The sequence below is a fragment of the Pantherophis guttatus genome, chromosome 6, assembly GCF_059756535.1.
Source record: "Pantherophis guttatus breed Tessera chromosome 6, ASM5975653v1, whole genome shotgun sequence".
In the NCBI taxonomy this organism is placed as follows: domain Eukaryota; kingdom Metazoa; phylum Chordata; class Lepidosauria; order Squamata; family Colubridae; genus Pantherophis; species Pantherophis guttatus.
The window spans coordinates 45,437,291-45,457,890 of NC_142068.1; the positions used below are offsets into that span (position 1 = coordinate 45,437,291).

General features: G+C 41.2%; 1 protein-coding gene across 2 annotated transcripts in view; it reads left to right on the top strand.

The window, feature by feature from the left end:
- The first annotated feature begins 15,928 nt into the window (after positions 1-15,928).
- The window catches only part of SLIT1 (slit guidance ligand 1), a 145,845-nt gene continuing 141,173 nt past the window's right edge, over positions 15,929-20,600 (top strand). For both annotated transcript variants that reach the window (XR_015728626.1, XM_034439889.3), the window contains exon 1: positions 15,929-16,385. Coding sequence is in view for 1 of the 2 variants with exons in the window: in XM_034439889.3 (XP_034295780.2) it covers positions 16,201-16,385 (185 nt within the window). In the remaining variant the exon portion in view is untranslated. The remainder of the gene's footprint in view (positions 16,386-20,600) is intronic.

The following is a 20,600-nucleotide window of genomic DNA, read 5'->3' on the forward strand; positions in this document are numbered from 1 at the left end:
TTGGAGATATTTAATTACCTAACTAGGTAACATCAGTGCCACTCAGAGAGCATCTGAGAGTAACTATTGGATTGTATATTACCTTATTTATGGATAGATGTGTGTCAAATTGTACTATAGATTGCATTCATGTTCTTGAGAGTGCCGTCTCAATTGAGTTTCAGAACTATGTTTAAAAAATCTGATTTAATCAATTTTAGGTTAAAAAATTGGGTTGACTTTTTCTATTTGTTAATTGGCTCAGGGAAAAAAGGTGCTGTGCATATGCCTCAGAAATATGTCTCTTCTTAAATTTTTCATTGTATTATCCTGATCTAATAAAATAAATTTATTTTTTATACAAATGGTGAAGTGAGAGGAAGAGAATAACATAGACTCCATCAATGTCTAATTGTAATTAGAATGCTCAGGATACCATTCTAGAAGAAAAAGACATTTTAAGAAGGAATTCATGAAGGATTTCTGGCTAGTTTGACCAGCAAGAAGCTTTTCGAAGTGTCATGAAATACCTGAAATGCTTTTTTTCCAATGTCTGGAGAAAAAAAAAAACTTTTGAGTAAATAAAGCATGAAAGAGAAGGCAAGACCCCTTTGGGGGTCATAAAATTCAAAGCAATAGAGAAAGGTGTGCCAAAAATCATTCACCTTTTCCAGGCAGAATGTTACTTGCAGTGCTTCAGATATGTTTTTGTTCACATGCATGTTTCTGATGTGGATCTGGAACAGTATATATGTAAAAGCAGAGGGGTAATAATTTCCTTTCTTCATTATTCATGTAAATCCCAGCCTGAAATTTAACCATGGCAATGACAGTACAGGGCAGACATAAAGTAATGAGGCTGGCCAGCAACTCTGAAATAACTGCTTTAATTTTAAGAGATATAAAACAAACCCAAAAGCTTAAACAAAATTGCACATCTAATTAATTAACATGTCCACTGCTCTTGGTTTTTTAAAATCAGTTTATGGGTTCTGGGGAGAAATATCTTTGCTTATGTTTTAGAAAGAAATGATATATTCACAACTTTACTGTTAAATAATATTTTATTACTAAATGAAGAGCCCATGTTGTATCATTATTTGATGATTTATTGAGGTAAAATAGTATTTTATGATGGCATTTTAATGTACATTTTGCAAAAGGTGAATAGAAGCAAGGCTTCCTTTAACAATTTGTAAAATATGCTGTCAAATGAAAAAATGAAGAGTGAACAAAGGCAAAGAAGTGAAAGAAAATTAAAAAGCAAAAGACTCAGGAGCTGGTATAAGGACATTAAGTGCAAAGAACTGGATGATTTATAGGATGAGATCAGTGATAGGGAAGAGGAGATGATATAAGGTTTAAGGAACTGAAAATAAATGGTTATTAGTGAAATAACCACTTAAATAAATGGCTGTTAGTTAAGCAAATAAATATTGTTGAAAAGTTTGACTCCTTAGCTTAATCGTAGCTATAGGGTTTTGAGGTAAGGAAATATTTGATTTCTTTTGCAGAGTTGACTTGTTTTTCTTAGGAAGATATATTCTTTTGGGGATAGGAAATGATTGTAGGTCAAATGTCTTCCTTTTCCTAGAAAAAAAAAGATGACTTCTCCAAAACTACCTTTTGCGATCTGAATTCTGATTACTTTACCATGCATGCCACCATTCTGTATACTGTTTTACTTGATGTTTAGACTGTCTATAAAGCAGTTTGAATTACCCAAAATGGGCCATTTGCTGATTCCAAATATAAAACTATAATAAGATTATCCTTGGAACCACAAGAGGGAGTTAGTTGTCCATCCTTGTTTTAAACCATGTGCTTATATGCCCAGACTGCTGTTTTCATGCACTTGGCAAGCAAAGAGGAATTGTGAGAGGGGAAGTGACTACTGTCTTTTGAAAAATTACTGCAAGAAATATTAACCTATTCTGGTTTTGGTAAGGCCCAATCTGTCCCTTTACTGGGTGAGTCCTGAGATTTAAGAACTTTACTGTGTTCAGTTATTCATTTTTATAAACTGTGAATAGGCCCAAATCCTTTACCGAAATAAAAACTATTCCACAAATCAACATTGTCACAGGCTATATACAGAAACTAGTAAGTGGCAAATCAGGATCAGAACTTACTTCATTCTAAATATAAAAAGACAACTTCTTGGCACTTCCTTGAATTAAGAAAGATGGAGCTATTGTATCTCCACCACTTCTTTAGCTAAAAGAAGAATTTGATGGTCTATGCAAAAGAAAGTTAAATGGAATGAAGAATAGTAGTGAGTAGTTCTTCCTAGTGCACATCTTTAGAAATCTTTTTGGCTATTCTAGAAGCTAAGGCAGTCAGGAGAAGCCCTTGGGAATCTAAATACTCTTTAACTAGGATGTGTTTATTGTAGTAAAACTGCAGTGCTTGACACTGGAGAATTATCTGAGGAATACTTGGCAATAGCAATGGAAAGTTAGCCTAGTAAGCAGTAAATTATCCTAGCTTTTCGGCAAAGGCTAATGATTTTCACAAAATAAGGAGAATGAAAGAAAGAATTGTTAATATGATCAATGCTATAAAGAAGAATAACCAAATGTTCACAAATTTGTCAAATGTCTAGACGTAACCTGACCTATTTTTGTGCATACTGTGGCTAGAGTGCCTTGGGGATGGGCTCAGTAGCGTATCTTTCAGTCTGTGTAGGAATCATAGAACTTTAAACAATAATCTCAAGTTGGTACACCTGCAAACAAATATTTGTGTGGTAAAATTATTTTACTATGTGGTAAAAATCATTTTTCTTATTCTAAAGAACAAATTGATATATTTAAGTTTAAAAAGAAATGTTTCTCTGATACATTCTGAAAGCCAGCCTCAATTAATTATCAAAATAACCCATGAGAACCTCTGGTCAGGTGACATAAAATATGCCAGAAGGCAAGCTATGACAAAAGTGGCTCTACATTGTAGCAGATATGTTCTATATTGTACATTTTAAAATCTGAAACTCATAGAAGGAGGAGGTGTATGCATTAACATTAAATACACGAACAAGCTAAAAATGGTGGGCATATAAATACGTAGCAAATTGAGCAAGTCAAGCTGTTCTTGACTAATACTTTCAGACAATTCATTTCTGGTTCAATTATCACAATTCTTTTTCTCTTTACAAGGAATGTCTGAAACAATCTGGACAGCATTCAGGACAGCTCTTACAGTTTTGCAAACAAGTAAACATAACCCCTGCTATACACAGAATTAGCCATCTTTTTCTTATAGAAGACAAAGAAATAGTTCATTGCTCACAAATTGCTCTGCAGTTTCCAAGCTTCTTGTTCAATAAACATTTTTTTGATCCCTTCAGCTCATCCTCTAAAAATAAAAATAAAAAACTTTGGCTATAATTATCACCTGTTTCAGTATCAAAAAGAAATTGAGGAGGAATAAAACAAAATATAATTTGGACAAGAAAATTTGGTCCAAGCATTTGAAGAGCTTAGGAATAATGTTAATAATATAGGAAATAAAGGATAAATAAAATAATGTAAGTGTAAATGTAAGTGTCTAAAATCTGGAGATGGGAAGAGATAATTGCTGTTATTGAAATATGAGGTAAGGTACAACAGAAGCTGTGATACATATACATCCATCACAAGCTGGGCATATACAAAAAATGATGGTGGAATCTCTGCTCTTCAGGCTATGTGCTCTGCCATAGAATTCCAGGTAAAGACTAAGGCACATAAACATGAAAGTGCACTATTGCATAACTGGAAATGCTCAGCTTTCCCTTTCTCCAATCACCAACTTCAATGTATTCTTCAAGATGAGGGCCCTGTAGTACCAAAGCATATTATAGAAGCATCCCCATCAGTGGTGAAATGTAAAATTTGTTACTACTGGTTCTGTGGGCGTGGCTTGGTGGTGGTGGGGATAATGTGACTGGGTGGGCGTGGCCAACTTTTTTTTTTCTTTTAAAAGCATTTTTTCTACAACCTCTTCGGCCAAAGAAGTTGTAGAAAAAATGCTTTTAAAAGGCTCTGACAATCCCAGCTGAGCCGTGCGATCATCAGAGGCTTTTTTTTAACTTTTAAAAGCATTTTTTCAGCCGAAGAGGTTGTAGAAAAAATGCTTTTAAAAGTTTAAAAAACAGCCTCTGATGATCATGTGGCTCAGCTGGGCATGGGGGGGGGGCCGCAGGGATTTTTGCTACCAGTTCTCCGAACCACCTGCCACCATCGCTACCGGATCAGGCGATCTGGTCCGAACTGGGAGCATTTCATTCCGATTCCCCATGGTCAGGAAGGCATTACTACAGTATTGCTTCAAGCAAGACTTTGTTGAGATACTCAAGGGTATCTCAAGAGTCCGTCCCCTCGCCCCTCCTGTTCAACATTTATGTGAAGCCGCTGGGCGAGATCATCCGTGATTTCGGGGTGAAGTACCACCAGTACGCTGATGACACCCAGCTGTACATCTCCACCCCAGATCACCCCAACGATGCCCTTGAAGTGATGTCCCAGTGCCTGGAGGCTGTGCGGATCTGGATGGGGAGGAATAGGCTCAGGCTCAACCCGTCCAAGACCGAGTGGCTGTGGTTTCTGACATCCCGATATAGTCAGTTGGTGCCATCACTGACTATTGGGGGCGAATCATTGGCCCCCACGGAGAGGGTTCGCAACTTGGGCATCCTCCTGGATTCACGGCTGTCTTTAGAAGAGCATTTGATGGCCGTCACCAGGAGGATTTTTCATCAGGTTCGCCTGATTCACCAGTTGCGTCCCTTTCTGGATCGGGACTCCTTACGCATGGTCACTCACGCCCTCGTCACTTCCCGCCTGGACTATTGTAACGCTCTCTACATGGGGCTCCCCTTGAGGAGCACCCGGAGGCTCCAACTGGTGCAGAGTGCGGCCGCGCGGGTGGTAATGGGAGCGACATGGCGTTCCCATGTAACACCTCTCCTCTGCGAGCTGCACTGGCTCCCGGTGGTCTTCCGGGTGCGCTTCAAGGTTTTGGTTACCACCTTTAGAGCGCTTCATGGCTTAGGACCTGGTTACCTACGGGACCGCCTACTACCACAAATAGCCTCCCACCGGCTGGTACGCTCTCATAGAGAGGGGCTCCTCCAGGTGCCGTCAGCCAATGTTGACTGGCAGCCCCTAGGGGGAGAGCCTTCTCTGTGGGGGCACCTTCTATCTGGAATGAGCTCCCCCCGGAGATACGGAGGATCCCGGATCTGCGCACCTTCCGCCGCGCTTTGAAGACCTTTTTATTCCACCAGGCAGGCCTGGCCTAATCTTTTCCCTCTTTTCTTTTTAATATGCAAATTTTAATCTGTTTTTTAAATGATTGGGGTGTTTTAATTTGTCTGGGCCAAATTGTTTAATTCGATTTTATCCTGTTTTTAAATTTTGTATTTATGTATTTTACTGTTTGGCTGTTCACCGCCCTGAGTCCTTTGGGAGTAGGGCGGTATACAAATCAAATAAAGAAAGAAAAAAGAAAGATACTCTTCAACTAATACAGTAATTGATCATTTGGTAAAACATGTATGCTAAGAACATGTATGGATAAGTACCCTGTCCACCATCTCACAAGTTGGAGAAGGAAGGCATGTTGGGTGCATTTCTTCACCAGGGATGTGATCACATTTAGAAATCCTTTTTTCTGTCCTCCATCTGCATGCTCCATTTGCATGCCAGAGACAAAAGACATATCAATATTATTATTGTAATGGGGCTCAGAGGGGAATATGCATGTTCAAGGGTATGCAACAGGAAAGGTGGAAATTACATTCTCCAGTTTGCAGGAATTGAGATGATTTCCATGGAAAGTAGAATTTTGACAGCCCAAACAGCATAAATCAGAAATGTATGTTCAGAAAGTGATATAATTTAAAGACTTTGATTCAAGAATTTTGGTAGGTGGTCCTAGGGGCCAAAGTAAAGACTTCCAGATGTAGCTTTGTTGTGATAATTATATTACTTAGTATCCAAATATTTTTTCCTCCTGGAGACTCACTGCAGTATCAGTCATGAAAAGCCTAGGACATCCATTTTTCACACACTTTTTCTTCCAAAGTCTGTTTCTTTTTTTGTCCCTTAGGAATTGAGGAAAATTCATATTAGTTGAGCAAATGTGTATGGAGATAGACTGCCTTGTTTTTTACTGGTTGCTCAGTTGAAATTACTATTACTGTACATCTCCATCCATTGATACTTTGAAATATTTCAATGAAAATAACAGCTTATCTTAATTACTTCTACGGTAAAATTTCATTTCTTTGGCATAGCTTGTTCAATATTATGAGAACTATATGAAATTATATTTTGAACTTGCACTAATTAATTCAAATTAATTGACCATTGGCTTAATAACTGCAGCTATATGTAAGAACAAAAGATACCAGCTCACCACAAGAAGCCTGTTGGTCTTAGCTCTGGCAAAGAATGATATGTATGCAAACACATTCTTTCTAATATGCAAAAATGTAAAAGTAGAACAAAATTTCATTCTTTGACAATTTCAAATCATTACATCAGTGAATGGATTATCCTGGGTAACAATCATTGAGTCTTTTTTACAGGTGAGAAAGTGAAGAAATCTTTCAATTTCTCCATCTCCTGCTCCTGAACTATTTTTACAAAGTTGTCAGGCCATATTTACTTCTGAAGTCTGGCAATCAGTACCACATTTTTTCCAAAGGCAACTGGAAGTATCGTAGCTGAAGTTAAGACTTTACGAACAAAACACAAATTGTTAACTAAAAACAGATTTTCTCCATGTACTACTTTTGTATAATTGCCATATATTTTTCTCTTTTATCCTTTCAATTCTGATTAAACTGCTAACTCATATTTATATTTATACACCAGATGATAATTGTTTTGTTCCTCTCATGTGACTTTCCCCTTCTTAATGCCTTTAGAAGTATCCAACTATAACCCCTATTGTATCAAATCACCTTGATTGAGGAATGATGGGAATTATAGCTTAATATGTCTGGAGTAGAATGCTATAGAACTTTATTGTGGACCTTGGGATTTGTATCTCCTTGAAGATTCCAGAATTCAATAAAGTCATACACTTTGCCACAGCATAATACTGAAACTTCGGAAAGGATCATAACAGTGCTCACCCCTGCCACACACACTTTCTTTCCCATATTTGGCAAATTGAACTGATTTCTGATTTAAGGCCCTTTGACCCAGTTTATTGTCTTGTCTTCAAGGTGAAATGATTTTATGATCCTAAGAAACTTTCTCATCAACTTCCTCAACAAGTCTGCAGGCTTCCAAGATCTAGTCCATAAAAGCATCCAATCTTATTCTAATATGATTTAGTATCTGAAGCTTTCAAAACCCGTGAGTTATATTTAGCAACCAAGATGAAAACAGATTGGTGTCTACTGCTCCACTTCAAATGCTGAATGGATCAGCAGCTGTATCAGTATTACTTCAATACTAGTTACAGGATAGCATCCTCCTATATATAGGTTCTCTGGTACCCACAGTTCTCTGTTTCACTACCTTATTGCCACTGCATATCATCCAGCATCTGCTACCTGCTTGATTCCCTTAGTTATACAGCTAGTTTTATCACTAGAGTTTGAGCCAGCATTTGTGAAAATGTGCTTTTAATTCTTGAATATATATACAACTTTTCAGCACACAACACTGCAGAGTACTGTACAGTTTAAGCAATTGTTTTAATTGGATGTGTGTTTATTTGTAGAAATCCATGATTAGAACATTGCAAATATACAGATGGAGCAACAGTGGTTTGAAGCCCACACAAGACTGATGGTGGCCTTCTGCCTCATCTGCAGTGTTTTGCCTATTTGCTAATTATTACTGCTGATTCACATATCACATCTTATTTTTGTTTCCCTCCCCCTTAAAAGATCCTAAAAATATTGTCTCCATTTTGATGGATTCCTAAAATACAGATGCTTGCGGCTGATTACCATTTAAAAATTTAGGCTAGTACCACCAAAGTTGACTTTGATTCTTTCTTTTCACTTTTCTTTGTGTGCCCAGAAACTTGGCATTACTGAAGAAAACAATTGAAAATGGGTTTTGGTATCTTGCTTGTGTCTGAGATATAGCTGACTAATTTATGTTGGATTATAAGAACTTGGCTTTCTGTCTATCCTTGGGGACATGGTATAAATCACATGGTGATATATTTCTGCAATGATAACTACCCAGCAAACCATGATATCTCTACAAGAGATTACAGCATGGATTTTGCTTCTAAGGTTAGATTAAATAAAATAATTCGAATTTGTAGATGGGAAACTTTTATTTAACAGTAGATTAACTATTGCTGAATGGAAATTCATTTAAGTACTCATTAGAAGATAGCTTTGACAAAAAAAACATTACATGTTGTCTTAAATGCAGCATAGAACTTCTATTTGCGCAATCTTCACCCACCTACAGTTATTAATATATTTAGTACCAATACATGAAGCTTGAGCAAATATCTTTTTTTAAAGATGTGATTTCTGGCAGCAAATCTATCAATATTTAATTATGGGGGTTTTTTTGCTCTAAATTCATTATCCTTTCAGAATACATATCCATACATCAGTATATTTTGCTCAAAATCTGGTATCTTATATGACCAGCAAAATGAACAGACTTGATGAAAGAATCTGGAAATAATAAATAAATGATGAGGCTTAGCAAAACCTATATTACATCTCCTTTTTCAGACTGTACAGTCTCAAGATTAAAAATACATTTTTTATTTATTTATTTTATTAATTTAATTTGTATACCGCCCTTCTCCCAGAAGGGACTCAGGGCGGTGAACAGCCAAAATTAAAAAACATACAAATGCAAAAGTTAAGATAATTAAAAGAATTAAATCATTGGCTACCCAAATTTAAAACCCCAAATCCATAAAATTTAAAATCCCAATTAAAAAACCATTTAGGCTAGGCCGGCTTGATGAAATAAAAACGTCTTCAGGGCTTTACGGAAGGTCCGGAGGTCCGGGATCAATCGTATTCTAGGAGGCAGTTCATTCCACAGGGCGGGTGCCCCCACAGAGAAGGCTCGCCCCCTGGGGGCCGCCAGCCGACATTGCCTGACCGACGGCACCCCGAGGAGGCCCTGTCTGTGAGAGCGTATTGGCCGGTGGGAGGTTATCGGTAGCAGCAGGCGGTCTCGCAAATACCCTGGCCCTAAGCCATGGAGCGCTTTAAAGATGAGAACCAACACCTTAAAGCGCACCCGGAAGACCACCGGGAGCCAATGCAGCTCGCGCAGGAGAGGTGTTACGTGGGAGCGCCACGTCGCTCCCATAATCACCCGCGCGGCCGCATTCTGCACCAGCTGGAGCCTCCGGGTGCTCCTCAGGGGGAGCCTCATGTAGAGAGCATTACAGTAGTCCAGGCGTGACGTAACCAAGGCATGAGTGACTGTGCACAAGGAGTCCCAATCCAGAAAGGGGCGCAACTGGCGTATCAGGCGAACCTGATAAAAAGCCCCCCTGGCCACGGCCGTCATATGCTCTTCTAAAGACAGCCGTGTGTCCAGGAGGACGCCCAAGTTGCGAGCCCCCTCTGTGGGGGTCAGTGACTCGCCCCCAATAGCCAGCGATGGCACCAGCTGGCTATACCGGGACGCCGGCATCCACAGCCACTCGGTCTTGGAAGGGTTGAGCCGAAGCCTGTTCCTCCCCATCCAGACCCGCACAGCCTCCAGACACTGGGACATCACTTCGAGGGCATCATTGGGGTGGTCTGGGGTGGAAATGTACAGCTGAGTGTCATCAGCATACAGATGGCATCGCACCCCAAAACCACGGATGATCTCACCCAGCGGCTTCACATAAATGTTGAATAGGAGCGGCGAGAGGACCGACCCTTGCGGCACCCCGCAAGCAAGGCGCCTCGAGGTCGACCTCTGCCCCCCTGCCAACACAGACTGCGACCGGTCAGAGAGATAGGAGGAGAACCACTGCAACACGGTGCCTCCCACCCCCAGTCCCTCCAGCCGGCGCAGCATGATACCATGGTCGATGGTATCAAAAGCCGCTGAGAGGTCTAACATGTGTTTTTGTCCAAAAGAACTAATTTTAATATCATGGTAATCGGTTCATTCTAAAAAAGATGCAGAGGTTAACCACTAAATTTAACAGAGCATTTTTAATTTGACCTGAATGATAATATAATCAAAATAAATTAAGATAATGGTTAAAATGAATTAAAATTGAAGAGAAAAAGGAGCCATATAATATTAATATAGAATTAAATCAATTCTTTAACATAATGCATCTAAACCAAATGTATGTTTTAAACATATTGCTTCATCTCCCAGTTTTACAATATGTAAACATTTCAAAAATTAGTAAACCTGAAATATATTGTACAGAATTTTTATTCAGACTAACAGGTACTTTTGCACCAGAATTCAGCCTCAAATATCCCAGCCCATACCATGAAACCTTTAATGATAAAAACTGGCACCTTGAATTGGCCCGAAAAGCAAACTAGCAACCAATGCAGGTTGCAGAGGAGATGTGTAAAGTGTGTCATTCTAAGAGCACACATAATTGCCCATGAGTAACCATGACCAGAGCCTTCTGATCCTGGAATGGGTGCAATTGTTGCACAACACAAAGCTGTGCAAAAACCCTCTTAGCCATTACTGCCACATACTTTTTGATCAGGAGTCACAAGTCTAGGAGGACCTCCAAGTTGCTTACAGGGTTGCTTGGAGCAGTGCAATCTATTCAGTACAAGAGATGGTGCAGTTCTAGAATTAGAAGCCCTCCAAACCCAGAGCCCCCAGTATTACAAGCTTCAACTGAAGCCTGTTGTTCGCAATCCAGATCCCAACAGCCTCCAAGCACCTGGATAGAACATCAACAGTGTGTTTAATTTGCTAGGAGCAGAGGTTGTATAATTGGATATCATCAGCATATTGATCATACCTCACTCGTAGTAACAAATAAAGTTACTCAGTGGCTTCATGTTGATCTTAAAAAGGAATGGAAAAAGCACTGACTCTCCTCCTCAATTGCCGACTGGTAACAACTCTGAAGACAAGAGGAAATCTGCACAATTCCTGGAGCTGGTCCAGAAGGATACCATGGTCAATGGTATCAAAGGCCATTGAGAAGTAAAACAGAGCGAGGATGGATGCCCAACACCCAAAAACCAGCACCCCAAAAGTATCCACTCAAGGTTATTTTATTCCTCTTTATTTTTCACAATAAAAAACCATTGTGCTCTTTATTCTCCACAATAAAAAAATGTTTTGAAGTTGGATCCACTTTGAGTTCATCATTTAGTTTTGAGGTTTTTCAAACTTCATTGTCTTCTTATTTCTTTCTCCTCTATATGTTGCTTCTTCTTCTGCTGGAATGTCTCCCACAAGGAAGTCTTGCACAGAGTTCTTTTACTGATTAATAGCCTAACTTTCGACTAGTGGCTGCCAAAATTGCCCGCTGCATTTCTTCATACTGTCACTTTCTATGTTGCCTTCAGGATAAAAATGATTGCAGCTTGCACCTACTGAACCTATGCAGTGTGAGTGACAAGTATGATTAACGTCTGAATCACAAGATTAGAGTGAAAAGCTGTGTACATCATCATCAATTTTATGGAAGAAAGATGCTGTGACAATTTGGCCTCTTTGTTTCCTGAATCTGACATAGTAGTTCTGAAATGGTCCAGAGCCCTCTCGGGTTCCATGTGTGATGGAAATCCTGCCAAAAATAAATCCATTGGGGTTGCAGGGTGGGGTAAGGTATATGTCCATATAAATTGTTCTTTGTAAATTCACAACTTCCAGACTTGTGTAATCACAGCAAGGTTATAATACTTGTGTAGTTTTCACATATTAAAACATAGGATTCATCTGTTTGTTTATGTTTGTTTGTTTATGTTTTATTAAATTTGTATACCGCCCTACTCCCGAAGGACTCAGGGCGGTGAACAGACACAGAATAAAACACAGAAATACAAAAGTTAGAAACAATTTAAAACCAAATTAAATAATTTAGCCCAAGACAATTAAAAATCCCAATAATCTCTGTACAAAACATCAGTTCATTTTTTATAAGGGGCTCAGATTATAGTCCTGATCCAAAGGAATTCATCCTAATTGTTGTCACTAAAACTGCATGGACAATATTCAGGACCAAACTTTTATCCTCTGTAATCATGTAATGTCTTTAAGGGTTTTTACCATTCTTGACTTCTGGTTGCAACTGGACAGTTCTACTTCTCTCACCCAATCCATCTCATAATTGGGGAAAGAACTGGCTCATCCAGGACTATATCAGCTACAGTGAGATGAGTAATGAGGAAAGAAAGATGCCTGTACTTTCAGGGTTTTTTTTTGAGCTTTTTCTTTTAAAAAAAAAAGGTTTTTGTTCCCAATGATTCTGCATTGGGAGTCACTAAGTGAAATGGGGACTATAGTAAAGTGATGGATGGATGAAATAAACAAACAAACACATTCACAATCTCATCCCTTCTTACAATCTCCTCCAAAAGAAATTCAATTATGTTAAAATCAGTTTTCTGAGACTGGAGATTTAGAACTTGTTCACGTAATTTATTAATGGGGGAATTCCCCCCCACTGCTTGTTTGTCCGGCTTTGTAAGTTTTAATGCCATGTTTCCACACAGACAAACTTTTTTAGAAAAGAAAAGAGAGGCAAAGAAGAAAAAAAAACTTCTTTCCAACCAAGATCAATATCAGATCTCCAGGAAAAAGAGAACACAAAAGTAGAGCTTTATCTTCAATTGTAGCCAGAGGTATTTATTCCGCTACTTTGTATCTTAATAGGAAACGGAAGGACTCTCCCTTTCAGCCCCTTCTCAAGCCTCGGCAGTCGCCATTTTTAAAAATTCTTTTTTCCTTTTCCTTTTCCTTCTTCAGTAACTGTTATAAAATAAATGAAATACTTGCGATTCAGGGTCACAGGTCCAGCTCACATCCTTTTTAATTATTCTGTTAATTTTGTAGGCTTGTTCTTGTCGCCTAGCTCTGCATAAGCAGAGGTCTCCCAAAGCCCTTGTAACCTCACGCACGCCCTTGTCACCTCCCGGCTGGACTATTGTAATGCTCTCTACATGGGGCTCCCCTTGAAGAGCACTCGGAGGCTCCAGCTGGTCCAGAATGCGGCCGCATGGGTGGTTATGGGCGCAACCCGTTGTGCCCATGTGACACCCCTCCTGCGCGAGCTGCACTGGCTCCCAGTGGTCTTCCGGGTGCGATTCAAGGTGTTGGTTACCACCTTTAAAGCGCTCCATGGCATGGGACCCGGGTACCTTCGAGACCGACTTCTGCCACCAATAGCCTCCCACCGGCCAGTTCACTCCCACAGAGAGGGTCTCCTCAGGGTGCCATCAGCCAAGTTATGTCGGCTGGCGACACCCAGGGGGAGGGCCTTCTCTGTGGGAGCCTCAGCCCTGTGGAATGAACTGCCCCCGGAAATACGTAAGATCTCTGACCTCCGGGTATTTCGTTGTGCACTCAAGACCCTGTTGTTCCGCCAGGCTGGGCTATCAACATAACAATTTTAAATTAGGTTTTAAATTCTTGGGGTTTTAAATTGAGCCGAATTCATTTAATAATTTTAAATTATTTTAATTGATGTTGTCTTGTATTTTTAATAGACTGTACACCGCCCTGAGTCCTTTGGAAGAAGGGCGGTATAGAAATAAAATTATTTATTTATTTATTTATTTTATTTATAAATAAGATAATTTATTGCACTTACTTTATTTACTTTTAGGCTTTAGAGAAGGAAACCTATGGGGTTTTGAATCTTTCAGATCCTGAACCCCCCTCTTTCAGCATACCCTTTGGGAATTTTTGAGCTTGACATTTCTGAACCCTAGAAAGAAAGTAACAGTTGTAGGGGGTAATTGAAGGTATTTTTCTTCTAAGGATATCTCTTTCTTATATTGGAGCAACAATCTAATAATTTTATGTTCTTGGATGTGATCTTAAGAAGCACAGAACGTAACTTTCATCTGTTACTCAGATCTATTTATTTAATCATCATTAGTAGTCTCCAATGAAAACAATACTGCACCATTCTGTTTTACAAGAAAATGCATTACCGGTAATTCTAACTTCATCTTGAAGACCCAGATATTAAGGTCTTTTCTAAAATAGCATATAACTTAATGTTGCATATGAACTGATAGGGCAAATGCGATAATTTTAAAGAAAGTTTTTGTTGAAATGAATTACTTTGGTATGAAACAAGCAGGAATGTATTGCAGTGCAAACAATCACTTAGGCTGATCCATTTTTTCTGCTTGAACCATGTTCAAATTTTACAGGTATTATTGCCCATAATTTAAGAAATAAAAATCCAAACAGGACTATTTAATTTTATTCATTAAATAATCTTATTTAATACCAAATAATTGGAATTGTTCCAGTCAAACAATATGTCTGATATAAAGGCATCAAGATAAAAGTAAGTTGTATGTCAGATACAATATATATAAAAAGACAAACAATCATATAATACTTCCAAATGACTACTTGTCCTTAATAGTTTGGGGCTATCCACATATTTCTTGGTACTTGTTCATATAAGCATAGCCATGTTTAGTTTGAATAATAGGTTCATTATGAAATCACATTTGATTGACTAACACTGACATCAAGTTAATGTTAATTCTTAGTGGCCACATTGATAGGATGATCTCTAGGATGATCTGTCCACTTCAGGTCTACCAATGGTGCATTTATTGCTTCTGAAATCAAGTACAGGTAGTCCTCAATTTATGACCCAAACAATTGAGCCCAAAATTTATGTTGCTAAGTGAGAAATTTGTTAAGCAAGTTTTGTCCCATTTTATGACTTTTCTTGCCACACTTATTAAGTGAATCACTGCAGTTGTTAAATTAGTAACATGGTTGTAAAGTGAATCTGGTTTTCCCATTGACTTTGCTTGTCAGAAGGTTGCAAAAGGTGATCACATGACCCTAGGACACTGCAACCATCATAAATGTGAGTCAGTTGTCAAGCATCCGAATGTAAATCATATAACCACAAGGATACTGCAATGGTCATAAGTCTGAAAAATGGTCATAAATCACTTTTTCAGTGCCATTGTAACTTCAAACGGTCACTAAGTGAACTGTTGTAATTCAAGGACTACCTGTACATTCATCTTGATGCTGGTTGTCTGTGCACCATCTCTACATCTTCTCTTCTACCTCTCCCAGCATTAGGGATTTCACAAGGAAGGCAAATCTTTGTATAATTTAAACCTGGTCATTTGTGCCTGTGTGAGAACTCAGATCAACTCAAGTGATTTGATTTATAATTTATTTGGTTGTATTGGGGCTATCCGTGGTATTTTTAAGAGTCTTCTCCAACACCAAAGTTTAGAACTTTCAATTCTCTTATCTGGCTTCTTCAACTTTCACTTCCATGAAGCATCATAGGGAAAAAATTGCCTCCACGATTCTGATTTTTTTTTATAGGTTTAACACATCATAGCATTTGAATATCTTTTCCAAGACTTCCACTGCTACTCTGCCAATTGCTGGTCTGCGATGTATTTCTTTTTAAAAAATATTTAAAATGGGTGGGGTTTTTTTCGAAACAGGGGGAAAATACACAAGGGGGGGGGGAGAAAAAAATGTTGATGCAGAGAAAATGTAGGTAGACAAAAGAAGTTACCAAAATCATACCATTACTACTCAGGATATTATGTCTCCTCTGGAAGGAAGCTGGTACTGTGGTGATTCTGTGTGGCTATGTGGATGCCTGCATCAGCGCTCACTCCTGTACAGGTCTGCCTTATGTTTGCCGTCTGCAAGAGTTTTACTCTGCGCATCCCTTTTCCTGGTCCCGTTCTCCTCACTGTTTGTTGTGGGTGGGTGGGGGGTTGCATCTCTGCGCCCGAGGCGAGTGCAGAGAGTGAGCTAAGGAGGGGGTGGGAGAGGTGGAGCCAAGGCTGCTCCTGCCATCTGGGATTGATGGATGAGTGCTCCTTCTGTGTGTGTGTGTGCCTGCGTGTGCGTGTGTGTATTTGAGCGAGAGAGAGGGGAAGGGAGAGCCCGTTCGCCCGTGCCCCGAGTTCCGCGTTCCGGACGCGCAAAGGCGCGACAGAACCTGGCATCCTTCGCTTTCGTCAGACACAACGAGCTGCTCCACGCCGCGCCAGCTCAACGCGCCGCTGCGAGATAATGTGCGGGGCAGCTCCTCGTTAGCAGGCTTGCCCAGGCAGGCGGCATGGCTCCGAAGCGGCGAGCGGGGTCCGGCGGCGTGTGGCTGCGCCTCTTGGCCTGGGCGGCCGTTTGCCGCGTCCGGGCGAGCGCTTGCCCCACACCGTGCGCCTGCAGCGGCACCACGGTAGACTGTCACGGGCTGGGGCTCCGCGCTATTCCTAAGAACATCCCGAGGAGCGCAGAGAGGCTGTAAGTGTCGCCTGACTGAGGGGACGCGCCGCCGCACTGGGAATGCTTGCGGCTTTACGGGGCCCCGAAGGGCCACTTGGGAGGCGTGTGTTTGGCGCGTTTCGCCGGCGCCCGCGGGATCTCCTCAAACGCTGGTCGTCGCGCTTCCCCTCCCGCCCCTGACAAAGGAGCCCAGCCGCACTCGGACGCTTAGGACGCCTCGCTCCGGGACGCGCTCTCACGGTCCCGGAGGCGGCCGAGACAAAGGTCCCTCTGGGGAAGTCGGAATGCGGGGTGGAAGTTGAGCCAGACTCGGGCAAGCGTCCGATTCCGAGCGTTCCTCTGAGGCTTCGGGAACAATCCCTCGGTTTGCCTTTGTTAGGCAGCCGTGGCGCGCTCCCGTGCGGCTATGCCCCCCTCTCAAACCTCCGGGTCTGCACGAAGCAGGAGCCTCCCGCCCTCCCCTTCGGCAGCCGCGGGGCAGCGGGTCGGGTCGGCTGAGGAGCGGCGGCTCCCGCTGGGCGCAGACTCGGGATCGCGTTTCCCTCCGCGGCGAATAGCGCAGAGATCCCCCGCTAGGCAACTTTCTTGTCCCTCCAGCTTGGTTGTTCGGGGATATTCTGTGTGTGTTTGTGTGTAGGAGGGGGCGTGTGTGTGTGTGTGCTAGGTTGTGCGTTCGCAAGGCGGGTGTGAACCTTCTGGGGGCCGGCTGGGGCTGGTTATTTCCCAGAGCTTTCCACGAAAACTGTTGTCTGGGGCTACCTCAGATGTGTGGAGCTCCAATGGGGATAAAGGGAGCTTTTCACCCAATGCACCCAAAGGGCACCAGGCTGGGGAAAACGGAGCTGCAGAGATAACCTGCTTTGGAAGGAGGGTGGGAATGGGGAGATTTTGTGGAAATGGGAGAGGAGGAGGAGGAGGATTTGAAGCCGGCGTTTACATGGCTGGAACTGGCTGCCGTCATCCTACCGCTCTCTGCCCTTTTGTAAATATCCTTTCTGAGTTGGTTGCAAACCTCTTCGGCAGGCAAACGTATGGCTAGAATGTATCTGGGTTGTATGGAGACTGCAGCAAATACGCAGGGGCTCAAAACTAAATGGTTGTTGTGGGACGGGCGCTTCTCCTTCCTAATGAGCCTGCAAGGCTTAAGGGCACTACCCTCCACACAGTCCCAGTTAGCTCCCTTCCCCCTCCTTTCAGCAGTTTAACTAGGGCTGTAGGAAAGCAAGAGGAAACTAATTGGGGAGATAACTAATTCTGTGGCTCAATGAAACCCATTTCGGCTTCTTACTAGTTGCCTGAAGCATTAGCAAATAAAGGAGAAATCAGGTGGGCATCTTTGATCTCTGTTGCTTGTGAAATTCTTCAGAATAAGTTAGTGATGATAGAACTATTAAGGCTCATTCATAGCAGCCTCATTTGCTCTGCTGATTAGAATGACCCCTATGTTTCTGCAGCTTGAAGGTGACCGCTACTTTGGAGGGGGTGCAAAGGGAAGTAAAGGTGGAAGGCATATTAAATAATTCATTAGAAAGTGCAACGCTGGATTGTGGAGTTTAGGCAGGGGAGGAGGACAAGTGGGCAAGGTGGAGTCACTGCTACTGTGCAAAATATTGCCTCTCATACTTCTTGTGGTTTCTCTTTGAGAACTAGTTGAAACTCTATGGATGGTTAATGATTAAAGTCTGGTAGAAAGAACTGATACCCCGTTCAGACCCCGCAAGCTCCATGTTGTCCGTTCTTCACTTCCTGCCAGTTCTGCATCCATCCCTGGGTCTCAAAGCTTCAATCCACCACTCTTCCAAAGTCTCCTGCTCCCCCACCCCCAAGAATTGCGTGTCCTGAAGCCAGATAGATGGTATGCTGCTTGGTGCAATGGATATACTTTTATAGATTTAAGCATAAGGTAACCTAGTAGAGAATGAAAATGGGCTTAAAATATTCCAAGGCAAGGTTTGTATGAGCAAAAAGTGAAGCAGAAGCAAAGGGGAGGGACTCCCCTTGCTGGGCAGAGCAACGGTTACACCTGACGTGAATGATACAAACAGCAGCGCAATGAACATTTCATTTGATATGGTAGCATTGCGGCATTCTGGTGAGATTTATACTTTGGAAAGTGACTAAGGGTGGACTTTCACAGCAAGCAGGTGACTTTCCTCCCTTTAGCTGCTTACTTCCTAGCTTGAGCTTTGTTCCCTCTGTGCTCATCAAAGCCAGATGTGGGGGTATAATCCATCCTTCTGGAGACTGAAATGAGACAGTCCAGTGACAGTTACAGCCTCCCCTACCAGGACTTACAGCTGCTATGGGCTGGAAGTAGCCATATTCTAGGCTTTGAGGATGCCTGGCCTATTGTGCATCTGGAGGATCATGTACAGGGCGACCCACCCCTCCTATTGTTGTTCCTCCTACAAACCAATTAATGTTCTCAGATTAAGCCTAATTAGGTCATACGCCCATGGACACCTCTGTGCACAACAAAGCAGTCTTGGTGAACTCTCCTAGCAGCCCTGCGTGATGTCTTCTTTAATGGCATTTCCTTCTTTGGCACCTTAATTGCCCTCACTGAAGTCATTATTATGCCTGAGCCATAAGGAGCTGCTTGGGGAGCATAGATGAATGGAATCTGCCCATCACCTGGCATGTGCGGGATCCTCACATACAAGATTCTGCTCTTAAATGGCATAATACCAAGAATGGGTACCATGCTGTGCTGACAAGAGGCATCTAGTTTGTTACTTACAGTTGCAATGCTGTCATTTCTTGTAACTCTTGCTTGCTCACATCAAAACTGGCAGAGGAGGAATGCAATGGTTTCAGGAATACTTTCTGAATTTATGGATAATATGAACACACTCCTCCTCCTCCTCCTCCTCCTCCTCCTCCTCCTCCTCCTCCTCCTCCTCCTCCTCCTCCTCCTCCTCCTCCTCAGACATACAGGGATTGATAGCATATGTTATATAGATCTCCTTGTTTAAAGGGGAATTGTGTTCAGGAAAAATTACTCCTACTCCTATATCTACTCCTACTATTATAAAAAGTACTATACAGGTTTTAAAATGCTCCCATCATCTGACCAATTAAAGTCCAAGCACTTGTTTAGTTAACCCTGGGTACTAATTCTGTTGGTCCAACAATCGAAATATGTGAGAGGAAAATAATCTATTATAGCTGTTTATTATGCTGCACTCTTTATTTTTAGACTTCCAAAGAACCTTTAGTACAGTGCAGTTCATGGAGTGATACACAGCTATCTGTACAGATATGTTTTACTTTATTATTTTAAGCAAAAACAAATGTAAGAAGGAGTCAGGTTGCTAGACTGCTAATTCTGTTAGGGCTGTTTCACATTTTATATATGGAAATGGGATGGCTGATGTAAATTATGAATTTGGTGATCATACATATAGCCAGAAGCAATTCCTGGGATGATAGTGACACTTTCCTGGCTTCAGTAATTGATGCTGGTTGTATCTGCAAATGCTTGCTTGGAAAGTTATAACTTCTATATGAATTCATACAGTACTTGGAAAGAATACAGATGTTCATATAAAGCAGAAAATGTGCTATGGAAATTGGTTTTGCTCTGATGCTTAATGCCTTGCTAAGAATAAAGTAATGCCTCAATTCAGACTTTATGCTTAATGAAAATCAAGGTTTAAAATGACATCCAAACTATGGAATTCTTGATGTTCTCCGAGCTTGGTTGTATGCTTGGAGACATTTCATTACTGAAGTAATGTGAGTCACACTCATCAGTGTGAGTGAGTGTGATGTTTACTCTCTGTTTATATAGAGTACTTGTCCTGCCTGTTTTAGTGGGGGCGTGGTTTTCTCCTTGGTAGTTCCTTGATTAGGGTTTTATTTTCCACCTGATTGTTGGCTTGATGTTAATCCCTGCTTATCTGGGTATTGGCTACTGGAGGGGATGTATTCCAGTCTTTTTGTTTTTTTTCTGAGCATTTATATTGTCTATTTTGAATTGTATGCAAATACAGTTTATTTCTGTATGTCAATTGTTGGCTGATTTGTCTGAATACCAAACTTCCAGGAATTCCCCAGCATTTTTATTTATTTATTTAGCTTGGTCTAGGATGCTCACCTTTTCCAGTTAAATTAAGGTTGGGTCTGTTTATCTATTGTGAGACTAAGGAGTTTTCATTGTGTCTTCTGACTGTTAGCTGGTGTTCATGGATGCATTTTACTAGTCTTCTGCCTTTTATTGGATGTCTTCTT